At 53.7% G+C, this 20,599-nt stretch overlaps 3 protein-coding genes across 4 annotated transcripts; 1 reads left to right on the top strand and 2 right to left on the bottom strand.

Moving 5' to 3' along the window:
• Positions 1–281: 281 nt before the first annotated feature.
• Positions 282–1,551, bottom strand: PYCARD (PYD and CARD domain containing). Its single transcript, XM_033101687.1, has 3 exons — positions 1,161–1,551; positions 907–951; positions 282–614 (listed from the first exon to the last, which is right to left on the bottom strand). Exons 1-3 carry the CDS (start codon positions 1,432–1,434, stop codon positions 358–360), a joined length of 576 nt encoding a protein of 191 aa, XP_032957578.1. The 5' UTR covers positions 1,435–1,551; the 3' UTR covers positions 282–357.
• A 2,206-nt stretch (positions 1,552–3,757) lies between these two features.
• On the top strand, positions 3,758–15,498 carry TRIM72 (tripartite motif containing 72). 2 transcript variants are annotated; one of them, XM_033102070.1, is made up of 9 exons: positions 3,758–3,945; positions 4,188–4,374; positions 5,902–5,992; positions 7,367–7,763; positions 10,380–10,475; positions 10,565–10,795; positions 11,245–11,267; positions 12,237–12,355; positions 13,222–15,498. In XM_033102070.1, the coding sequence occupies exons 4-9, from the start codon at positions 7,374–7,376 to the stop codon at positions 13,794–13,796; spliced, it is 1,434 nt and encodes a 477-aa protein (XP_032957961.1). In that variant the 5' UTR covers positions 3,758–3,945; positions 4,188–4,374; positions 5,902–5,992; positions 7,367–7,373; the 3' UTR covers positions 13,797–15,498. The 2 variants fall into 2 exon arrangements, with proteins under 2 accessions (XP_032957961.1, XP_032957960.1); XM_033102069.1 differs by lacking the exons at positions 3,758–3,945; positions 4,188–4,374; positions 5,902–5,992 and adding an exon at positions 6,606–6,956 and having other exon boundaries at positions 13,222–15,497.
• Positions 8,390–9,439, bottom strand: PYDC1 (pyrin domain containing 1). The gene is made up of 3 exons (XM_033102071.1): positions 9,112–9,439; positions 8,760–8,802; positions 8,390–8,517 (listed from the first exon to the last, which is right to left on the bottom strand). The coding sequence occupies exons 1-2, from the start codon at positions 9,375–9,377 to the stop codon at positions 8,799–8,801; spliced, it is 270 nt and encodes an 89-aa protein (XP_032957962.1). The 5' UTR covers positions 9,378–9,439; the 3' UTR covers positions 8,390–8,517; positions 8,760–8,798.
• Positions 15,499–20,599: the final 5,101 nt, after the last annotated feature.

The following is a 20,599-nucleotide window of genomic DNA, read 5'->3' as shown; positions in this document are numbered from 1 at the left end:
CATGGAGAAAGTGAAAGCTAGAGAAGCTATGGAGGGTAGCAAAGTGTTGGTCCTCAGTGCCCTCTGACAAATCTGGCTCTCGGCAGTTCCAGGCCCTTTGCACGTACCTCTATTTTAACTTTAGGCCACAGGACCCACTCTAGTCTGCAGGGCAGACCTCTGGAAGAGCTCCCAGGCAACTGAGGCAGGAAGGGAGCCGGATGCTCCAGGACATCTGGGTATGTAGCTTACCTTGGCGTGTGCTTCCAGGCCCAAGTGGAAAGAGCCACACGAAGACAAGCTGATTTCATGCATATATTCTGTATTAAAAAGTAGACGCATATACTACACCCCCCTGGCAGTTCTGGCAGCGGCAGTTCAGCTCCTCTCCAGGTCGGACACCAGGTAGGGCTGGGTGTCCCTCAGGGCCTGAAGGAACATGTCCTTGCAGGTCACGTTCCAGGCGGGGGCGAAGCTGAAGAGCTTCCTCATCTTGGTGGGGTTGGTGGGCTCAGCGCGCACGGCCTGGTACTGCTCCTCTGTCAGCACCCTCCTGTACAGGGCATCCAGCACCCCGTCCACGTCCGTGACCCGCGAGATGAGGGCAGCCCGGTGCTGGTCCACAAAGTGCAGTGCTAGGGGCGGGAGGGAAGCGGACAGGTGGGCGGGCATCCAGGCAGGTGCTGGGTGCCTACACGAACGCCGCGCCCCAAAGGTGGGGCTCAGGGGGGCAGCCCCCCGGGATGAGTGGCACTCTCCCCCAGCTAGGCTCCGCCCAAGGCGGCGTGAGTGGGTGGGTGGGTGGGAAGGGCGGGCCCAGTCCTGCTCTCTCCTGGTGCGGGACCACAGACAGGCTGTGCAGGGTGGTGGTGGGGCAGGGCTGGAGAGGTGGTGCTCAAGCAGGCGAGGTTGGGTGTGAAGCCTCACCTGACACGCTTGCCGCCTGGATCCCGGCTGGTGCGGCCCCAGAGCCTGTAAGGAAATAAGTCAAGTGGTCCCCTTCCCTTTCCGCCGCTTCTCTAGGCCCCAGTGTCACGGGCCCCTCGGTCTGGAAGGCTCCCTCCCCAGCAGCAGGATAGAAGAGGCTTTTAACCAGAGGGTGGGAAGAACAGGAAGCGAAAGAGTCCGAGGGCAACGTCCGGGCCGGTGGGTCAATGGGGCCTGTGGAGGGGCGCGCTCACCCTGGCCTGTGACCTCCTGCAGCTGCTGGGCCAGCTCCTTCATGCCTATGTCCCGCAGCAAGGCCGCCGTGAGCTCGGCGCTGTACCCCTCCAGGTAGAAGCTGACGAGCTTGTCGGTGAGGTCCATGGCGTCCAGGGGCAGCAGCGTCCCCCGAGGGATGCGCCCGTAGCCTTCGCGCAGCGGCACCGAAAGCAGCTTCATCTTGAACTTCTTGAACTCCTCGGCCGTCAGGTTCTCCAGCGCCTCCAGGATGGCGTCGCGCGCGCGCCCCATGGCTCCTGGGGTGCCCTGCCGCCTCGGCTGCCGCGCTGCCTCTCCCCCCGGGTGTTAGCCGACGACGAGGAAGTCTGCTCTATGGCGCGACCTGTAGTTCCCCGCCTTCTCCTGCCTCCCGCCTCCGCCCCAGCCCGTTGCGCTGGGGCACCGGTATCGGGTGCCGCCCACCACCCGGTTGGTTCCCACCCACTGAGACTTCAGGCCTCAGTCACCTGGCCATCGGGAGGCGCCAGGATGCCATCTTCCAGCTGGTGGGCCAGGTGGTCCCCGGAAGACCGGGCGGAGAGGGGCTCCTGGGTGGTGCCTGCGTCTCCAGGCTTGCACTGGCTAACACAGACCAGGAACCCAGTTTCCTGGAACGCCAAGGCTTAGCATCGGGATTATAGAACCCTGAAGCCTCCATGTTTCCCTGAATTTAGCATCTTCTCGCACAGATCATAGAACGTTAGAATCATAGAAGCCTAGCAGCCAGAAGCATGTAGCTTCCCAAATTCCACATATGGGAGAGAAATGAGGGGTTAAAAAAAAAAAGGGGGGTGGAGCTTAGCTGTGTGTGCTTTATCACTCTGAGCCTCAGTTTCCTTGTCTGTAAAATGGGGATACCATTTGCTCATCCACTTATAAATATTCCAGCCTAACATGGACTACCAGTTGGCTCCTAAAACCTTGCCAGATGCTTTCTGAGAGAGCCAGGATTCGGTCCCAGGAGCTGCGTGTCTTGGGAAGTGATGACAACAGACATGTGAAATGGTTAAAATTCTCGCCTGGAAGGTGAGTCATGGGTGTCAGGTTGGAGCTCAGTCGGAACATATTTTGGCAGGTGGCTGTGCTCCGTGAGTCCATGGTAGACTCTGAACTCAGACGGAGACAGCGTCTTTGAAGAATCTATTTTATTCTAACAACATGTATTAATGATCTATCGATACCCAGCCCCTGTGGTAAGAGCCGTGGAAGATTAATAATAGCCACAACAGCTTCCATTTTTTGAATTTCCTGTTCCAGGCACTCGCTAAGCACTTAACAGGCATAATCTCATTTATTTCTCTCGGTAAGCCCCTGAGGTGTGTGTATTTATTCCCACCTTACAGAGGAGGAAATGCTGGTAGAAAATGAAACCGATTGTACCCCATGTCCATCTGACTCCGAAGTCAACCAACATCTTCAAAGCGAATGTGTCCTCAAAAACTGACAAATTGCTTGGAGAGATTATATATATGGAAATGTATGCCTCTCTCAGGCAGGAATGGTGATGGTAATATTAACTTCCTCCTCTTTCCAGAATGCTCTAGAATTTATAAAGCACATTCAGAAGATTGTTGGATAGTGGGAAGAGCAGGAGGTGAGAGGTGTTGGACCCACACAAATTTGATTCCCAGACCCTCTGCCTCTTAGCTATGTGACGTAGGGAAGGGTCGTCCCCTCTCTGGGTTCAGCAATGCACTCATGGGTCCTTAGTAACTAACCCCTTCTCCTTTGAGCTCCGTTTCTGGGGAAAGTCTCATAGCCCTGGGCTTTGACCCCTGGCAAGAAAGAACCTCCTCCAGTCTCACCTCAGGCCCACCCTTTCCCGCTGGACTAGAGCCAGAGCAGTTGGTGGTGGTAAGAGGTTTTCTGTGTGTGACCCTCCACCCAACAAAAGTAACCCTTTGTTTGCTGGAGCCAGATTGTTCCCAAGGCCAGAACGACAGTGGGCAAATCACTTAATCTCTTTGTGCCTCATTGTCTCCCTGTAAAATAGGAACCACGGTGGGATTGTTATGAAGTTATACATAGATTAAGAATTGTGACATGCTTGGAACAGGCCCAGCAAATAGTAGGTGCTTTTGTCATTGTTCAAGTTCCTGAGTCTCAGTTTCCCAACTTGTGAAGTGGGGATGATGTTATTGACCTTACAGGGTTCTAGGGAAGATTGAACATTTTCTGGGGGGCCTGCCATTGTTTGTTCTAGGAGCTTTCTTTACATGAATTAGCTTGTTGAATCTTTATCACAATGCAAAAGTTGTGTTGTTTTTTTTGGATGGTGCAGCTCAGCTCCAGGTCCAGTTGCTGTTGTTAGTTGCAAGGGGGCGCAGCCCACCATCCCTTGCGGGAGTCGAGGAATCGAACTGGCAACTGTGTAGTTGAGAGGATGCGTTCCAACCAACTGAGCCATCTGGCACTGGCCCATGTGGGAACTGAACCAGCATCCTTCAGCATTAGGAGCGCAGAGTTCCAACCGCCCCAGCCACCAGGCTGGCCCACAGTCCAATATTCTTGATACTAGTCTTTAATGATCCTTGCTTTACAACTGAGACAATCAGGTTAAGGGACTTGCCCAAGGTCACACAACAAAGAAAGAGCAGAGTCGAAGTTTGAACCTGTAGTGGAAGACAGCACTTCCTAAGCCCTTTGGGGCCAGCACAGCGACCCTGGTGTTTGTTACAATATCAAATTTAATCCTCATGACAGCCCTTCAGGGACGGCATTATCCTACTTATACTGCAGCTGAGGATGCCAGAGCCCAAAGAGGTAGGTGACGTCTTCAGAGCATACACTCGCAATGTCAGAACGCAGGACCTGTGTGTGCACTGGCCCTGCCGGGGGATCCTGGCTTCCTTTGGCATTTGTCCAACACAGGGGGCTCATCCCCTGTGCACTCATCACTGCAGCTGTTGGGAAGCTCTCCCTTCCCTTAGCACAAGCTGAAATCTGCCCCTTCTGAGCTCCGGCGCAGGGTCAGCCACTCTTGTCCTTCCCTTCTCCTTCCCTAGATGTGGTTTCTGGCCACTTCTTGTCCTCCAACCTGCTGTAGACAATCAATGTCCTTTCCATGGGTCAGAGGTCAGTCCTGGCCCATTGACAGAGAGGAATTGCATTGACTGTCCCCTCCCTGTCCTGGCTACCCACTCGTAGTGACCGTAAACTTCAGCCCCAGCCTGGCAGTGATGGAAACTCCAGGTAAGATGGACGTTCAGGATGTGAACTTTTCTGAGCCAAAGTGAAATGGCTTGTGGTTTCAGAGACCAGCTCTAGATATGCTCGGATGCCCCCCTACTCCTGTTTGCTAACCTAGGGCCAAGTTTGAGCCATCAAAAATGGCAGAGAGAAAATCAGAGGCTTAGAGATAGAGGGGGACATTAAACGTCCCCAGGTTTCCCAGGGTTCCAGTGAAAAGCGTTGGCTTCTTGAGACTGCTCACACACCGTGCGAATTAAATCTGGAGTCTTTTTTATAGTTCATTTGCTCTGATCTAAAAGAATAATAAAACTTATCTTATCTCTCTCTGAGAGGCCCAAATGATTACAGCCTGAGCAAGGTTCTTAGGTTAAGACTCCAAGGTGCCAGGAAGCCTGGAGTAGCTTCCTAAGCTGGCCACCATGCAAGAGATTCACGCATTCAAGAAGAAATGAACCCCAGGACTTGGAGGCTTGTCATAACCAAGATGTGTAAGGAGCTGTCTGCTCCCTGGGGAGATTTCTTGACCTGCTAAAGAGTTGGAGTGAGAAGAGGAGGGGGACAGCTGCCTCCTTCCTTTTTATAAGCAGGAAAAATCATTCTTGGTGCTCACCGATGGGGGGTCTGGTTACTCTCATAAGATGATGGACCTGGCTCTCATCGCATCACCCTAGGGCATAGGGGGCCAAAACATTTACGATTTACTGTGAGGTATTTAATGAGAAGTCTGTCACTGATCCAGAATGCCTCGTGTGCACATTGGGGATAAAATTAAAACACATGAACATTAAAAACCCAAGTGAGGCAAAGTGCGTCCAAAGAGGGAAATTAAGAGACAAACAGAAACTCTGAGAGAGTGGTCTAGGGAGAGAGAGTAAATTCAGGGAAAGGCTGAGGGAAGCTGAGAGAAAATGTGACTTGGCGGCCAAAAGCCCAGGACTGAGTGAATTAGTGGCGTCTACTCATTTGCAGTGTATTTATCAAGAACAGGCTGTGTTCCGCACACTCTATTATAAGTTGGAGACCAACTTACATTCTGGTAGGAGGAGACAGACAAAAACTCAAGTTAAATACACTGCATGTCAGATGGTGATAAATGTTATTGAAGTAGGAACATGTCTCTGTGAGTCCCCAAATGCTGTAGGGGAATTTTGAGGGAGTGAGTGCCGGGATTGTGAGACTGAAGAATGGAAACACGGACCCAGGAGAGGCAAAGAGTTTTTAAAAGAGGATAGTTTATTGAAAGCAAAGGGTCCGAGCTCCTGAGTGGGAGGGGCAAGTCCAGTGACAGAGGCAAAAGCTCTTACTTTTATACCTTCCCTTTCCTGTTTGGGGAAAGGGAGCTGGCATAATGAAATTTGTCTACCAGGTTTGTTCTGCTTGCCCATCGTGAAGGAATTATCTGTCAGATCTGTTCCATTTGTCAGGCCAAAAGGCATTTTATGATTAACCTCAAGGGGGTGTTACAAGGAAGGAGTGATTTCAAAACCTGGAGTTTTAGGATATGGCTGTCTTTGTTTATTCCACCAGGGACCTCCCTGTCTGCCTAGCGACATCCTAGCTAACCTGTCTCATTATGAAGAAAAGTAAAATCGGAGTTTGGAGAAGCCTCACTGAAAAGGTGACATTGGGTAAAGATCTGAGGGGGTACATGGAGGGGACAGTGCACTACCTTGATTCAAAAGAGTTTTCCAGGCAGAAGGCACGGCAAGTGCAAAGGCCAAGGCTTGCGGGGTGGGGGAGGGAGGAGAGATAAATGGGGTCCGATTGGGTAGAGCTTTGTAGGTCGCAGTGAGGACTTTGGTTTTTCTTCAAAACGAAATTTAAACTGATTTGAAGGATCCAACTGTCCTTTGATCACTTATTTTCCAAGCATTTGGGGAGGCCCGCTTGCCTCAGGGTTTGCACTGGACGCTGGAGAGACCAACAGAAAAAAGACTCCCCCCTCAGCTCTGGAGGAAGAAAATCTTTCAGGCTGGGGTGAGGTCCTGTCAGGCAGGTGGAGATAATAGTCTCAATGTGACCTTGGAGAGCCCTAAGCTTACAGAGGAAATAAGTGTGACAAGCTGGGGATGGAGGGCACACCGGGGAAGGGGGAAGCTGGAGAGTTTGGAGGTGGGGGTGGGAGAAAAGGGGACCCCTCCCAACCAAGTTTCTGTCTTCTCTGGTATTTGAGGCCCTGTCTCCTGCTGGCTCTGAGCCCTGGCTCCAGACTGGGCAGCGGACAGGACACTAAGATGGTCCAGGACAGGTGGCCTTGACATATGATGCTTGTTCCCTGACCTCTCAGTCCTTTTAGAACGGTTTCCAGAAGAGATGGAAGGAGTCGGCAGGGCTACTAAATATAGGCATGGGGTCAGGGCTCAGTCTGGGAGGGTCTGTCTGCTATTCGCTGCGGGTGCTGTGGTGTTCGCAGCTAGCTGCCCCTGAGAGTCCCCTGTCCTTGCTCTGAGCCAGCAGCCGGCCGCCCCTAACACATCTGAAGACACAGCTCTGCCTGCCCCCACCCCGCACGGTTAGGTAGGCCTGATTTCCACTGAGCCTCCTGGGAATCTCCTTTCTGCCCAAGATCTCCAACCAGACCTGTGAGTCCCGTGGATCCTGGGGGCCTCCTGGAGATATGGGGGCGGGGAGGGCTGGAGATCCTGGAGAGGAGCGGGGGGTGGGGTCTCTGGAGAATTGGGGGCTAACACAGGGGAAAACCTGGGTTTGCACCGCGGGCTCCTGTTTAGGAACTAGGCTTGAGACAATGTCCCGGATAGGGGATGTTTTGGGGTCTGGGGCTGAGAACTGTAGTTGAGATCGTCTTTGGGGTTGAGACTGAATCCCCCTTCCCCCTTGGCCGGAACCCGAGTCACATCCCGTAAGGGATGTGAGTGTTTTTAGGCTGGGGCTGCTGTGTGTGGGGCCGCAGACCCGGCCTGGGGCTGGGGCTGGGGCTGGGCCGGGATCGCGGCCCCGCTGAGCCCGGCTGACCGACCTCTCCTCTCCCCAGATCCGCCATGTCGGCCGCGCCCGGCCTCCTGCACCAAGAGCTGTCCTGCCCGCTGTGCTTGCAGCTGTTCGACGCGCCCGTGACCGCCGAGTGCGGCCACAGCTTCTGCCGCGCCTGCCTGAGCCGCGTGGCAGGGGAGCCGGCGGCTGACGGCACGGCGCCCTGCCCTTGTTGCCAGGCACCCACGCGACCGCAGGCGCTCAGCACCAACCTGCAGCTGGCGCGCCTGGTGGAGGGCCTGGCGCAGGTGCCGCAGGGCCACTGCGAGGAGCACCTAGACCCGCTCAGCATCTACTGCGAGCAGGACCACCTGCTCGTGTGCGGCGTGTGCGCCTCGCTGGGTTCGCACCGCGGCCACCAGCTGCTGCCCGCCGCCGAAGCTCACGCGCGCCTCAAGGTGTGGGACCCCGCGCCCGCCGGCAGGGGGCGGGGTTGGATGGCATTGGACGGGGCGGGGTGTGGCGGAATGGGCGCGGCGCAAACCTAGACGCAGCGCGCCCGGAGATGTGGGGGCGCGGGGGGCGCAGGAACTGAGCCAAGTCTGAGGAGCTGGGGGCGGAGTAGAGGACTGAGTCCGGGCCTGGAGCCCGTGCGCGCGGGCACCTGGGGCGCTGGGGTGGGCGGGGCTTAGGGCGTGGCCAGGAGTCTGGGGTGGGGCCGGCCAGCGCAGCACAGCCGCCTCTCAGAGGCCCACTGGCGCCGGGAGCTGCAGTACTTGGGCGCGCCTGACGGTCCCCAGATGGGGCCTAACCGAAGGGGAGGCGGGGAGGGCAAGGCACGCCTGGCCACGCAGCCCTGGCTGGCACCGAGACCCGAGTCCGGACTGTGTTTCTGGTTGGCGCTGGAAGTCCTGAACGCTTCCAGTGCCCACACGTACGTAGTTGTGCACGCCGCGAAGGTGTGCGATCCCCACCGGTACCCAGCAGACACCCAGACATTGGCAAATGGAGACACGGGCACACAGTGGCTCGCCCATGCCATACGTGTGGCAAATCTCACGTAGGTCTACACAGGCACAGGACGGTCTGTCACAAAGCATTTATTCGCCTGTGGAAGAATAAACGACAGGTGCAAGGGTGGGCGGAGGCGGCGGGGTCCGGAGGCACGGAGCGGTCCTCTGTCCCCGCGGTGGAGAAACTGCCATCGTCTTCCTAGGACCGGTGGTCGGGGTGAGCTTCTGCGGCTTATCTTTGCCCAGAAACACCCGCATTGCTCTGCATTTCTCCCTGGCCCCCAGACTCCTTGAGTGGGGACACCCTAGTCCTCAGGCTCGTATTCAAGGTCCCAAGACTCACGTAGGGGCCCAGCCTCCGCTTGCCTCCCACTCCTGTCGTGCGTGCCCAGTCCAGTGCCCTGCTCTCCTAGCCCAGAAGCCCTCCCAACCCAGGCTCACCTCTGCTGAAAATCTCGTAATTCTCATCCTCGTCCGTCTTTATCTGCGAACAAAGAACAGAGTCCTTGAAACCGGACAGGGCACCAGGAGCCCCAGGAGCCTCCAGGGGGCAAGTGGAGCCGGGTATAGTCTGCCAGGGTCTGCATCCGCTCAGCCCTGAGCCGCAGGGAGGTGCTGGCCAGAGGTCTGAAGGGGGACCCCAAGAAGAAGCCTGAAGAAAGGGGGGACAAGAAGGCTGGGGTGGGACTGGCCGCCTGGATCCTTGGCGAGCAGGAGGGGCTGGGGCCAGACCTGACCCTTTGCTAAGACTCAGGAGTAGTTGAATGGAATCTGCCAGGCCCTGGGGACTCACTGGAGCTCCTGCAGCCGGAATGCCTCCTCCTGCATGCCCATGTCTCTCAGCACCTCTGCGGTGATCTCCGCGCCGTAGTCTTCGCGGTAGAAGGCCGTCAGCTTGTCAGTGAGGTCCACGGGGTCCAGCGCCACTAGCGACCCCCGCGGGATGTTTCGAAAGCCATCGCGCAGCGGCACCACGGCCAGCTTCAGCTTGAATTTCTTGAGCTCGCTGGGATCCAGGTTCTCCAGCACCTCCAGGATGACGTCGCGTTTCTTCCCCATGGCTCAGCCTTGCCTCCTCTGACCCCTCTGACGGCCCGGCCCCCGTGCTCAGAGCCACCAGGCGGGTGGGGCTGCAGCAGGTGGGGCTGTCCGCCTGGAGTACGTCTAGGGGAGGAGATTGCCCTGGCAACTCGCCAGGGAGGCCGTGGTTCAATCTTGTAGCCCGTGCTGGCAGGCACTCACCCACAAACAGCACATGGTGGGGTCTTCCAGTTTCCCTTAGGGGGAGGGGAAGGAGGCTGCCCTTTTGGTGCAGCCACAGGTGAGGTGCGGATGACTCTTCCCATTCTGCAGAAGAGGAAAAGGGGGTTGGAAGCCATGGAGGCAGGACTGGAGCCGTCTGTTTCCAGGGCCGTGAATCTCCCAGCAGAGTGGTTTTGGCAGGAGGTATTAGGAACCCTCCGACAACCCCCATTTCAGGAGTCACAAACTGGCAGGCCTGGGATAGGATCCCGCACACAGATCTGTTGGGTTGGTTGATGTGCAGACAGTCTTATTAAATTGTCTGCCCGCCCCCCTCCCCCAGCCCAAAGTGTGCAGGGAGATTGAGTGGGCTGCTTTACTAATGTTCTGCTTTTAAGTCTGGGGTGAAGCCCAGGCTTGGAGGAGGCCACATTTCTTCTTCACACATCCTACACTCCCCACCCCGACCCCCCACCCCAAAGCCTGCCTGCTGTGTGCCAAACTCTGGTGGAGGAGGCCCAACCACATTTGTGTTTATCATCCTCCCAAAGACCTGTGCTGGCGGCCGACTGCTGAGGGGCTGAGATCAGGCTGGGGAGGCCTTACCTAAATGGACAAAGGGAGGGTAAGGCATTCCAAACATCAGGACCAGTATGGGCCAGGGCCCAGAAACCTGCAAGGACGTTTGGGGAATGGAAAGATGCCAGCTTGGTTGGACGAGGAGCTGGCATTGAGGCTGAGTCATGAGGGCAGGTTTAGGGTGAGAGGTGTGGTCTTGGGACGTGTGTGACAGCATCACTTCTCTATGTCTCCCCCCAGACACAGCTCCCACAGCAGAAGCTGCAGCTGCAAGAGGCTTGTACGCGTAAGGAGAAGAACGTGGCCGTGCTGGAGCATCAGCTGGTGGAGGTGGAGGTGAGGGTCTCAGCCTGGCAGAGCCCAGGGTGGGGGGGGTCCAGGCTGTGGGGGCCCCAGTACACTGTGTTTGCCTGTCTGCCCCACAGGAGACAGTGCGTCAGTTCCGGGGGGCAGTGGGGGAGCAGCTGGGCAAGATGCGGGTGTTCCTGGCTGCACTGGAGGGCTCCTTGGATCGTGAGGCCGAGCGTGTGCGGAATGAGGCAGGGGTGGCCTTGCGGCGGGAGCTGGGGCACCTGAACTCTTACCTGGAGCAACTGCGACAGATGGACAAGGTGCTGGAGCAGGTGGCGGATAAGCCACAGACTGAATTTCTCACGGTGAGCACTGAACAGCCTCCCCTCTCTGTCCGTTGGCTGGGTTTCAGGCCGTACAGACCTCATTCTGTTGTTGGACAGGGATCCTGAGGTCAGAGAGAGGCAGGGACAAGCCAGGGTCACACATGGAGGAGGAAAGGGTCCTAGTCCTATTGTATGGTTGTTCAGGTTGGGCACTGCACAAGCAGGCACCATTCTTATCACCGACTGTAGTTTCGCATATGTATCAGGACAATCTTCGACCAGGTAGAATTAGTTTCTTGAGGAAGGAGGTGCCTTTTTCTAATTTACACAGAGATAAAGGGCTGCGGGTGGCCTTGACTCTGGGTTTCTTTTGTTTTTTCTGATTCTTGCTGACCCCTCACTTGGCATTCTTGTTGGTTCAACCCATCCTCAGAAGTCTCAGTCTCCCCTGCCTGTCTCACCTCCATTTTCTGTTTCTCTTTCTCCAGAAATACTGCCTGGTGACCAACAGGTGAGACCAACCAGGCCCTGCACCTCCCCCTCCCCCAAAATTTGCCCTGTCTTTAGGGACACTGGCTGGCTCCCCTCTCCTTACGACATGCCAGCAAACCCCTGTTCAGCCCACTGCAATTTCCCTACATTTTGTGTTGAACATAGACATGGACTTTACCAGGTCCAGCTGCTCAGTGACCTCCTAGGCAGACATGGGCAGGGCCATGGGCACTCTGGGCTCCGTGTTGCAGAAGAGGGACGTGGGTGGCCAGGGCCGGCTTCCCAGAGGGGTGCACATTGGTGTTAGGTGCTGGGGGATGGACTGCACTTGGCGGGGGAAGAGCATTACAAAGACTCGCACGAGGGAGAGAAGATGAAGCTGGTGTGGCAGGTGGCGGCAAACCGTGAAGACTGAGAAGCTTGGGCCTTATCCTAACCGAAGATTGAAAACACAAATTGCGGTATAATATACATAACATAAAATTGACCATTTTAAGCATTTTTTAGTATACATTTTAGGTTCCATGGCGGTAAGTGCATTCACACTGTTGTGCAACCATCACCACTGTCCCTCTCCAGAACTTCTCACCTTTTCAAACTGGAAATTCAGCAGAGGAGTTTTAACTCTTTTGCTATGTTAATTGATTCCAAATTGTTGTTTTTTTCCCCTCCAAAATGTGTCAGAAATCCACACACAAAAAAAAAACACACAAAAAATTGATATATGGAGTATTTTATGCATTTAAGAACAATTTGAGCTGCTTTGTATATAAGTAACATTTTTACGTATACAAATTTCGGATCTATTTGTTTGGATACATCCGACTGTTGCAGCTAAAGTGGTAAGCCAGGGTGTGATGTGGGGAGATCCTGGAACTCCGGCACAGCCCTGCCCTCCTCTCTTTGGGGTGCTGTCTCTTGGTCCCCCCCACCCCATGCCTCCTCTGAAGTCCCTTCACAGACACCTCCCCACACCTCTCCACCCCAGGCTGCGGAAGATCCTGGCGGAGTCACCGCCGCCTGCACGTCTGGACATCCAGCTGCCCGTCATCTCAGATGACTTCAAATTCCAAGTGTGGAGGAAGATGTTCCGTGCTATGATGCCAGGTATTCGGCGGATCTGACTCCAGGTTTATGTTTGTAACTGTGTGGTTGATGGGACGGTCATTGGCAAAAGGTGCCCAGTGCCCCTTTACCTCTGGGGTTCCCCTGCACACTCGTAACCTGCGCTAAGGGGACCTTTGCAGGAGGCTGTCTGATGTGGAGAGGATGCTGCTTCCAGAAAGGGAGCTGCTGCTGCTCCTGCTGCTGCTGCTGGCAGCAGGGGAGGCTGGGGCCTGGGTTTGAGCCCTGTGTGATCCCTGCCCCTTCTGGACCATGGAGACGACAATGCCTGCTAACTGGGGCCTGAGGCTCTGCAGAGCTGGAGCCCTGGGGACGGGCCTGGGTCGGACACTGATTCTGGTGGCCTGTGCCTGGGGAGACCCAAGGGCTCAGACTGGTCTCCACAAGAGCTGGATCACATGGGGTGATTACAGGTTACATCCTCCAGGTTACAGGCTCCAGGATGCGTGCACATGGGGTGGGGGGACGTTGGGGCCTCTGCTTTATCCAAGAGAACACTAAGACCCAGAGACTAGGTCAAGACTGGCAGGTCACACAGCCCCTTGATGTAGAGGCTGGCCTGGGACCAGGCTTCCTGACGGCCTCCTACATTGTGATCTGGGCCTTGTATCAACTTAATCCATCCACAAGCCTGTGAGGAGGCACATACGACCTTGTTTTACAGCTGAGCAGTCTGAAGCTCAGAAAGGTGCAGTCTTTGGCAGAAGTCTGTAAGCAGAGAGGGGTTCCCAGCCCCCTCCTACCTCTCCCCAGGGGCTGGGAGGATTAGAGGAGACCAGGGTAGCCCCTCAGCCGGCTGTGGGAAAAGGCTCGGGGGCGCAGGAACCTGATGGGTCTCGTCCTGGCAGTGATGAAGGAGCTGACCTTCGACCCCAGCACTGCCCACCCGAGCCTGGTGCTGTCGCCGTCCTGCCGCCGCGTGGAGTGCTCTGAGAAGAAGGCACCGCCGGCAGGAGACGACCCGCGCCAGTTCGACAAGGCCGTGGCGCTGGTGGCGCACCAGCTGCTCTCCACCGGCGAGCACTACTGGGAGGTGGCGGTGGGCGACAAGCCGCGCTGGGCGCTGGGCGTCGTGGCCGCCCAGGCCAGCCGCCGCGGCCGGCTGCACACCGTGCCCTCGCAGGGCTTCTGGATCCTGGGGCTGCGCGAAGGTAAGGTGCTGGAGGCCCACGTGGAAGCCAAGGAGCCGCGGGCGCTGCGCAGCCCCGAGACGCGGCCCGCGCGCATCGGCCTCTACCTGAGCTTTGCGGACGGCGTCCTCTCCTTCTACGACGCCAGCGACGCCGACGCGCTGGAGCTGCTCTTTGCCTTCCGCGAGCGCCTCCCCGGGCCCGTGTACCCCTTCTTCGACGTGTGCTGGCACGACAAGGGCAAGAACGCTCAGCCACTGGTGCTCGTGGGGCCTGACGGCGAGGAGGCCTGAGCGCCTGAGAGCGGGGGTCCAGGGGCTGGCAGGCTGCAGGGAGCGGCCGGGGAGGGCCACGGGGGTCTGGGTAGGGCTGGGGACTGGGGACTAAGAAGAATTCTGGGAAGCTGGGGGTTGGCATGAACAGGGGGCTGCCAGAGAGTGGTTGGGGTGCTGGTGGGGAAGGGAGACCCAAAGTCAGGTCCACGAGGAAATCCCGGTGTGGGAACCAGGAGGTCCCAGGGTTCCAGGAAGAAACTGAGGTTGAGAGAAGGAAGGGAAGTGTCAGGAGCCTGGGGAGCTAGAGAGCTCTGTGGAGTGGGGAGCCCCTGCAGCCCCCCATTCCCCTGCACGGGGGCAAACCGTACCAAAAGGCCTTTCAGGCAGTGGTTCTCCAGCTGGAGTTCTCCGGCTGGAAGGTGGATCAAAACCACCTTCTCAAAGCACAGAGTGGTGACTTGTTAGAACGCAGAAGGCTGAGTTTCTGGTTCAGTGGGTCTGGGACAGGTCACAAAATTGCCTTTCTGACAAGTACACAGGTGCTGCAGGTCACGATGGAGTCATTTGAAAACAGCCAGAGCCTGTGCTGGGTGAAGAAACTGACTTCCAACTTATTTCCCTTTGCCTCTGGAACATGTTTACTGAGTGTTTTGGACACAGAAAACCCCCCAAGTTGCTAAACTAGAAAAGCCTGATGCTCCCTCCACCCTGGACTCTGCTGCTTGTGGAGAATAGAAGGCTCCCCAGCCCATCCCCTGAGCTGGCTCCCCACCCACTGGCTTGCTGGTTCGCACCTTCTGTGGTTTTAGCGCCAAGGCTCATTTTCTGATGACTGGTGAGGCTGAGAGTGAGGGTCTCTCTTCCCTGGAGGGAGAGGCATTTGGGGATTCAGCAGGTGGAACTGGAGGCCGCTGCCCGTTCTATCTTAAGGGAAGATATGATGGCTGAGGGCCATTCACTCTGCCAGGCAGGGTGTTGCTATTGAGTGTGACAGGCCTGGCGACCCTTGGCACCTGGTGCCAAAGTGGGGATTTTTCTTGGGCAATGACATTAAGAGGTAGGGAAAAAAGGAAGGTTGTAGATGGGGTAAGAAAGACTTCACAAGTTTGCTGGGGAGGGGCACTCCTGGGTGTGTCCTCCGGAGGAAGGCCTGCTGGGCCCTGGCTCTGGGTCACAGAAGAGAGGATTCATGTAGGAGTTCTTCCGTCTAGAAAATAAAACAATAAAGTAGAAGGGTTATTTGGTTGTAAAATCCAGCAGCATTAATAAAAATGATTGTATCCTGAGTCCTTCTTCATTAAATCTATGTGAAGAGACAAATGACCTCTTGCTACACAGTGACCTACTTATTGCCCTCCCAGCCTTCAGTTTCATGCCGTCAGATCTCTCAAAAAACACCAATGTACTCATGTGACTCAGTGACCCAAAACTTTCAACAACTCCTTGTTGCCTAGAGGAGAAAGCCCTGTCTTCTGCTGTGCGTTTGAGGTACCCTGCTCTCTTCCAGCCTCATCTCGGGCCACTCCCGACACCACACAACTCTGCCAGGAATGTCTTTCCCTCCCGCCGATAAAACCTATCTAAAAGGTTATTTTGGGGGGCTCGTCTAGGATCCAGAGAAGAACGCACTGTGGCAGCTTCTGAACCATGGGCAAGCCAGCTTTGAGGTCTCACTGAGCCATTTGGGTTCTATGCCCCAGGCTTTATTCGGGAATTATATTAAAGACCAAAAAATTTTTTTTGGGGTGTGTGTGTGAATGCATTAGAGGCTTATTTGTCTGTTGTTGTATGAGTGCTTGTGGTGGCATGTCAGCTTGAATTCTTTACAAGCTATCCTTTGAGACAAAGACTGGCCTTTGCCTAAAATTATCTTGGGATTAGAGGGTATTTCTACTGAAATTGGTTAGTCTTGAGTGGTATTAAACTGTGCTGTCTCCTTGAGAGAGTGAGAAGATTGCCACCCAGCTCAGCCCTTAGCTGAACTCCCCGAGAGTTGGCTAAGCCTGCAGGTTGCTCGAGTTGTGAGTTGTTTCGGGCCCAGTATTAAAAATGGGATCTCTGCTGTCTAAGCCTTCTAAACTGTGCCTCCAACGTGGTCACTGGCCGAGTGTATGTTTAAAACCGGTGGGGAATTTTCGTGCGTGTAGTTAACTAAACGGACAGATCTGACTAAGAGTAACTCAGAAAATCAGTCGCCATTTTGGGGAACCTTTGAGATTCCCAAACTTGATTTTCTTAAAACTAAATTGGATAACAGCACTGTACTTATGAAACAGGAATGGAATGCCTATTTCGAGGGGCTAGGAAGTGCTGTTAGCAAGTGGTTTGTGGATTGTGGATCATCTTGATCCTACTTCCTATGTCTCGTCCAGCCACCAGCGAGGCTGGGGTACAGGAAGACCCCTCGTTGGGGTACTGGCTTTTGTGTCTTGACCAGCCGCCATCGAGAATATTAGTGGTATGACTCCCCTATCTGTGGCTCCGTGGGTGTTCCTTTTTGGCCTCACCATGTCCTGCGTTCTTCTGTGGGGAGCGGGAGCTGAGACCCTGCATGACAAACCCTCTGGAGATCCTAAAAAACCCCACCTCTCCCATGTCCCCTGGACTAAAGCTGAGTTACGAGCCACCGTAAAGAATTCCCTAAAATAACTGAGGACTGTAAGAATTTGACATTGCTATTCAGGCCTGTCAGCCTGGGTTTTCTGATTTGTATCAGCTAATCAATGTTAATTGATAAAGGCCGAGGGAGACATTGGCTGAGGATTGCTGGATGGGAACATCCTGATGAAGATTTAGAAAAGCAAACCTCCAACTGGGAGGAAACCAGGGAACTGGAAAACCACCTGGAGCAATTCCTAAGAACGTCCCAAGGTCTATTGATTGGAGCAAAATTCACTCATGCTCACAAAGCCCTGACGAATCTGTTCATGACAATTATAACAGACTTCAGGTAGGTTTTTAAGGAGAATTCTGGTTTTTCTTCAGATGTCGACAGCACACGTGTAACTTTTAATTCTTTATCAGTGGGCTAAATAAAAACCTTTCCCTCCTGGTTAGAAGATCCAGGACGGGATGGGGAACTGTGCCTACCCTAGATTTGGTGAATTTGGCCAGTGAGCTTGCCTAGACTTTTGACTTTCTATACCCAGCATCTTTCAGTCAGTTATCTTCCTCCCTATGAAATCCTTCTGTTAACTGCTTCTATTTAACTCTTTCACGTTGCGACAACCTTAATCTACCTACTTTTCTCCATTCGGAGACTGAGGAAGCCCCTCCTGAGTGCCTGAGGCTGACAGATCCTCTCCTGACTCCTCTGGGTAAAGCTGATCCTTCATGGTTTACAGATGGTTCCCACTTAAAAAATGACAACATTCTGCTCCTGATGCCCATCTAACCCTAGACACCAGCTGTTCCTGATCCATGACTCTCCTCTTGATGGAACAGATGACACCCAGAGGGAGTCCTTCCTGACTCCCTTTAAAGGGACCAAAGGCTGAGGGCTGGAAAACCCAAGCTCTAAAGACCTGACTGTTGATCAACGATGCTTTTGGAGAAAAAAAAAAAAAAAAATATATATATATATATATATATACACATTTTTAAAGATTTTATTGGGAAAGGACTTTATTACGGAGCAGTGTGTACTTCCAGGACTTTTTCCAGGTCAAGTTGTTGTCCTCTCAGTCTTAGTTGTGGAGGGCGCAGCTCGGCTCCAGGTCCAGCTGCCAGTTGTTAGCGGCAGGGGGCGGAGCCCACCATCCCTTGCAGGACTGGAGGAGTCCAACCGGCAACCTTGTGGTTGAGAGCACAGTGGCCCATGTGGGAATCGAACCGGCAGCCTTCGGAGTCAGGAGCACGGAGCTCTAAATGCCTGAGCCACTGGTCCCAGTTCCTGGAGAAAAGATCTTGATTAAAAGAGGGGAATGATAAAAGCGAACTGGCACTTTAAGGAAATGGACCAGGGAGTTGGGAGGTCTATGGCTGGAGCTGGGCGTCCTGTGCTCTCTAGACCCCACTTCCTGTTAAGCTTCAGCGTTGGAACGTCCTGTGGGGGGGTGTATATAGAGGAGCCATCTTGAGAGGTCCACCTCTTTTGCACGTGGGCGGCTGTCGGGAAGGTGCGTGTTCCCACCCTGAGGTGACGGTTTTGTTTTCTGTCCCAAAGGAACTCTTTTTTTGGTGAACACGCGAAAAGGTTATTTTTGTCCAATGAACATCCCTCATCCTGCAGCACTTTCACCCCATCCCCTCTTCACCCCAGCACCTCCGTCCTACATGCGTGCCAGTGACTGAACCCCCACCGCGGGCATTTGGGGTGGGGGGTGGCGGTGTCCCAGAGCCCGAAGCCTCCTTCTGAGAGAACAGCTCTGAGAAGCGCCCCGAGGCAGGATTAAATGGACGCAGATCCATGAGGGACCATGACCCTGTGAGAGAAAGTGGCGCCATCAGATTGAACGCCAGTCTGACCCTGGGTGCAGGAGGGAAGGAGGGAGGGAGCGTGCCCCAGTGTGCACGCCTGCAGAGGTAGATCCTGAGTGCCTAGCATGTGTGCCTTTAAAATTTCAGTGGTTCTACTATTAAATTGTGAATGAAGAAACAGTGGTGGGCTTGAAGGAGTCTGGGCATGAAGTGGTTAAAACGTCACAGCGGTTGTCTTGGTCAGGAGCCTATCCCAAAAACGGGAAGGGCAGCTATTCTGGGCACCATTCACGGGGCCCAGGGTGTGTCCTCCAAAGGCCAGGGTGTGACTCTTGGGCTGCTCCTCTGGACTTCTCAGCAGGGAGGCCAGCGCTAGTCTCCATGTGCATGTAGGTCTCCGGACTTCGGGACATGTGTCAGGTTCTTCTAAGAACTCGCCAGCCTTCGTGTGGGCCTTCCATGCCCACAGCACCAGGAGGGGTCCTTCTGGAGCAACCTCTCACTGGCTTTGAGGTGTGGGGGGCTGTCCATGGAGGGGAAACACTACAGCTCTATTCTGTTGAGGGTGATGCAGAGGAAATTTGCAGGGCTGGGCCTGCTCTCACTGGCAAGTCCCAAAGGGCGTGTTTGCCGCTCTCTAGACCGTGGGGCAGTGTTTCTGTCACATATTGTCTCCATCTTAAAAGAATTCTGAGAATTTCCAGGGGATGTGACACGTAACCTGAGACCCTCAGGACCAATGTTTAGGAAAGTTGAAGGTGATCATAGACCCTTTAAGCTGCTGCTACTGTTTTTCTGGCTTTGTCCTGAGAAGTAGAGGCGGAGGAGAGGACTTAGCAAGGCTTGGGCGTTTCAAGAGGGGCCAGACTCGAGCCAGGAAACACCTCTGTTCCGTTGCTCAAAGCTGAAGGGATCAAAACCATTCCCATGGTGTAAACATGGTGCCTTTTCCTTTAAACCATCGTGAATTTTTTTTTTTTAAATTTTACTCTTTTTTTTAATTTAATTTAATTTAATTTAATTATTTTTTTATATATATATGTTTTTTTATTAGTTTCAGGTGCACAAGACAAAGTAATACTTAGACGTTTATCATTTGTATCCCTCACACTGTGTGAACCCCCCTCCCCCCATCCACTATCTCTCTGACATCGCACAGAGCCATTACATTTCCACTGTTTCTATTCCTAATGCTGTACTCCGCTTCTTGTAAGTATATACATACATATATATATACATATATATATATATATATATATAAAATTATAGTTGGCATTCATTGTTGTTCAGCTTCAGGTATACAGTGCAGTGATCACCATCGTGAAATTTTATGAACCGGAGTATGAAATACCACGTTGAAGAGTTTTTAATGAAATGGGAAATATTCACGAGTGAGAAACAACAAAGCATCATGTCAGACTGTGTGTCCACCATGGTTGCAATTAAGAGAAAAAAATGTCTCTGAAAAAAAAAAGACAAAAGAAATTCCAAAACATGTCACCCATGGGATTCCTGGTGAGTGAACGTTTCTTCTTTACATTTTTCTCTGCAGTCTCCCCATTTTGCATAGTGAGCCAGTCTGAATGACCTCGAGGTGGAGGAAGGAAGATGCAGGATGTCTCAGGGCCCGCACGCAGTAGGCAGTAGGTGCGCAGTAGGTGGGGACAATCAGGGCGGGTTTTCTTTATCAAGCCAGTGGGTGCACATAGGAAGTGGCAAAGCTGACTCTCTAATTCAGAGCTGGTTTTGCAGCTCAGGACCATGAAGGCAATTCTGTCTCTGGAGGGATGCTTTGCCAATTCTAAGTTGGTTTTGCTGGGACAGGCGTGGCTTTCTTCGGTGGCTCCCACTTGAGAATGGGATTCCCTTTCTGGTTCTCTGTAATTCTGTTGATTCCATCCAGGAGAAAGTCCCCCCTGGGATCTTCAGGTCCTTTGCCTCCCTGTGACGCTTACTCCTCTTGGTAACAGAAAAGGAGTACATCTTAGGCTCAGACCCTTTAACAAGCAAAGTCTCCTAGGAGTTTCATTTTGTCTGTATTCATTATGTCTACTTTTACCATTCCTTTCTATTCCTAAGGAAGTGATACTGATTTTTATTTATGGTTTTGATATAACATTAACTTGTAAAATAAGATGTGTGAGAAATAACACACTCATGCACACTTGTGTAGGCCCAGGTTATCCCGGGAAAAAAATAAGAAACGGGTTCTCAGAGGCTGCGGGCAGGACTGGGAGGGAAACTTTCACTGTATGAATTCTTATACCTTTTGAATTTTGAACCACATGAATGAAGCAGATCTTAAGACAAAGATTCCAGTAAAAGCAGCTTTGTTTTTGAGGTGCAGGGACCATCCATGAGTTGTGGGGCAGCCAGCCAGGGAGTCAGGAAAGGTGTTTTAT

The sequence above is a fragment of the Rhinolophus ferrumequinum genome (assembly GCF_004115265.2).
Source record: "Rhinolophus ferrumequinum isolate MPI-CBG mRhiFer1 chromosome 15 unlocalized genomic scaffold, mRhiFer1_v1.p scaffold_54_arrow_ctg1_1, whole genome shotgun sequence".
NCBI lineage: Eukaryota > Metazoa > Chordata > Mammalia > Chiroptera > Rhinolophidae > Rhinolophus > Rhinolophus ferrumequinum.
The sequence above is the reverse complement of the archived record's forward strand: the minus strand, read 5'-3'. Positions and strand labels throughout refer to the sequence as shown.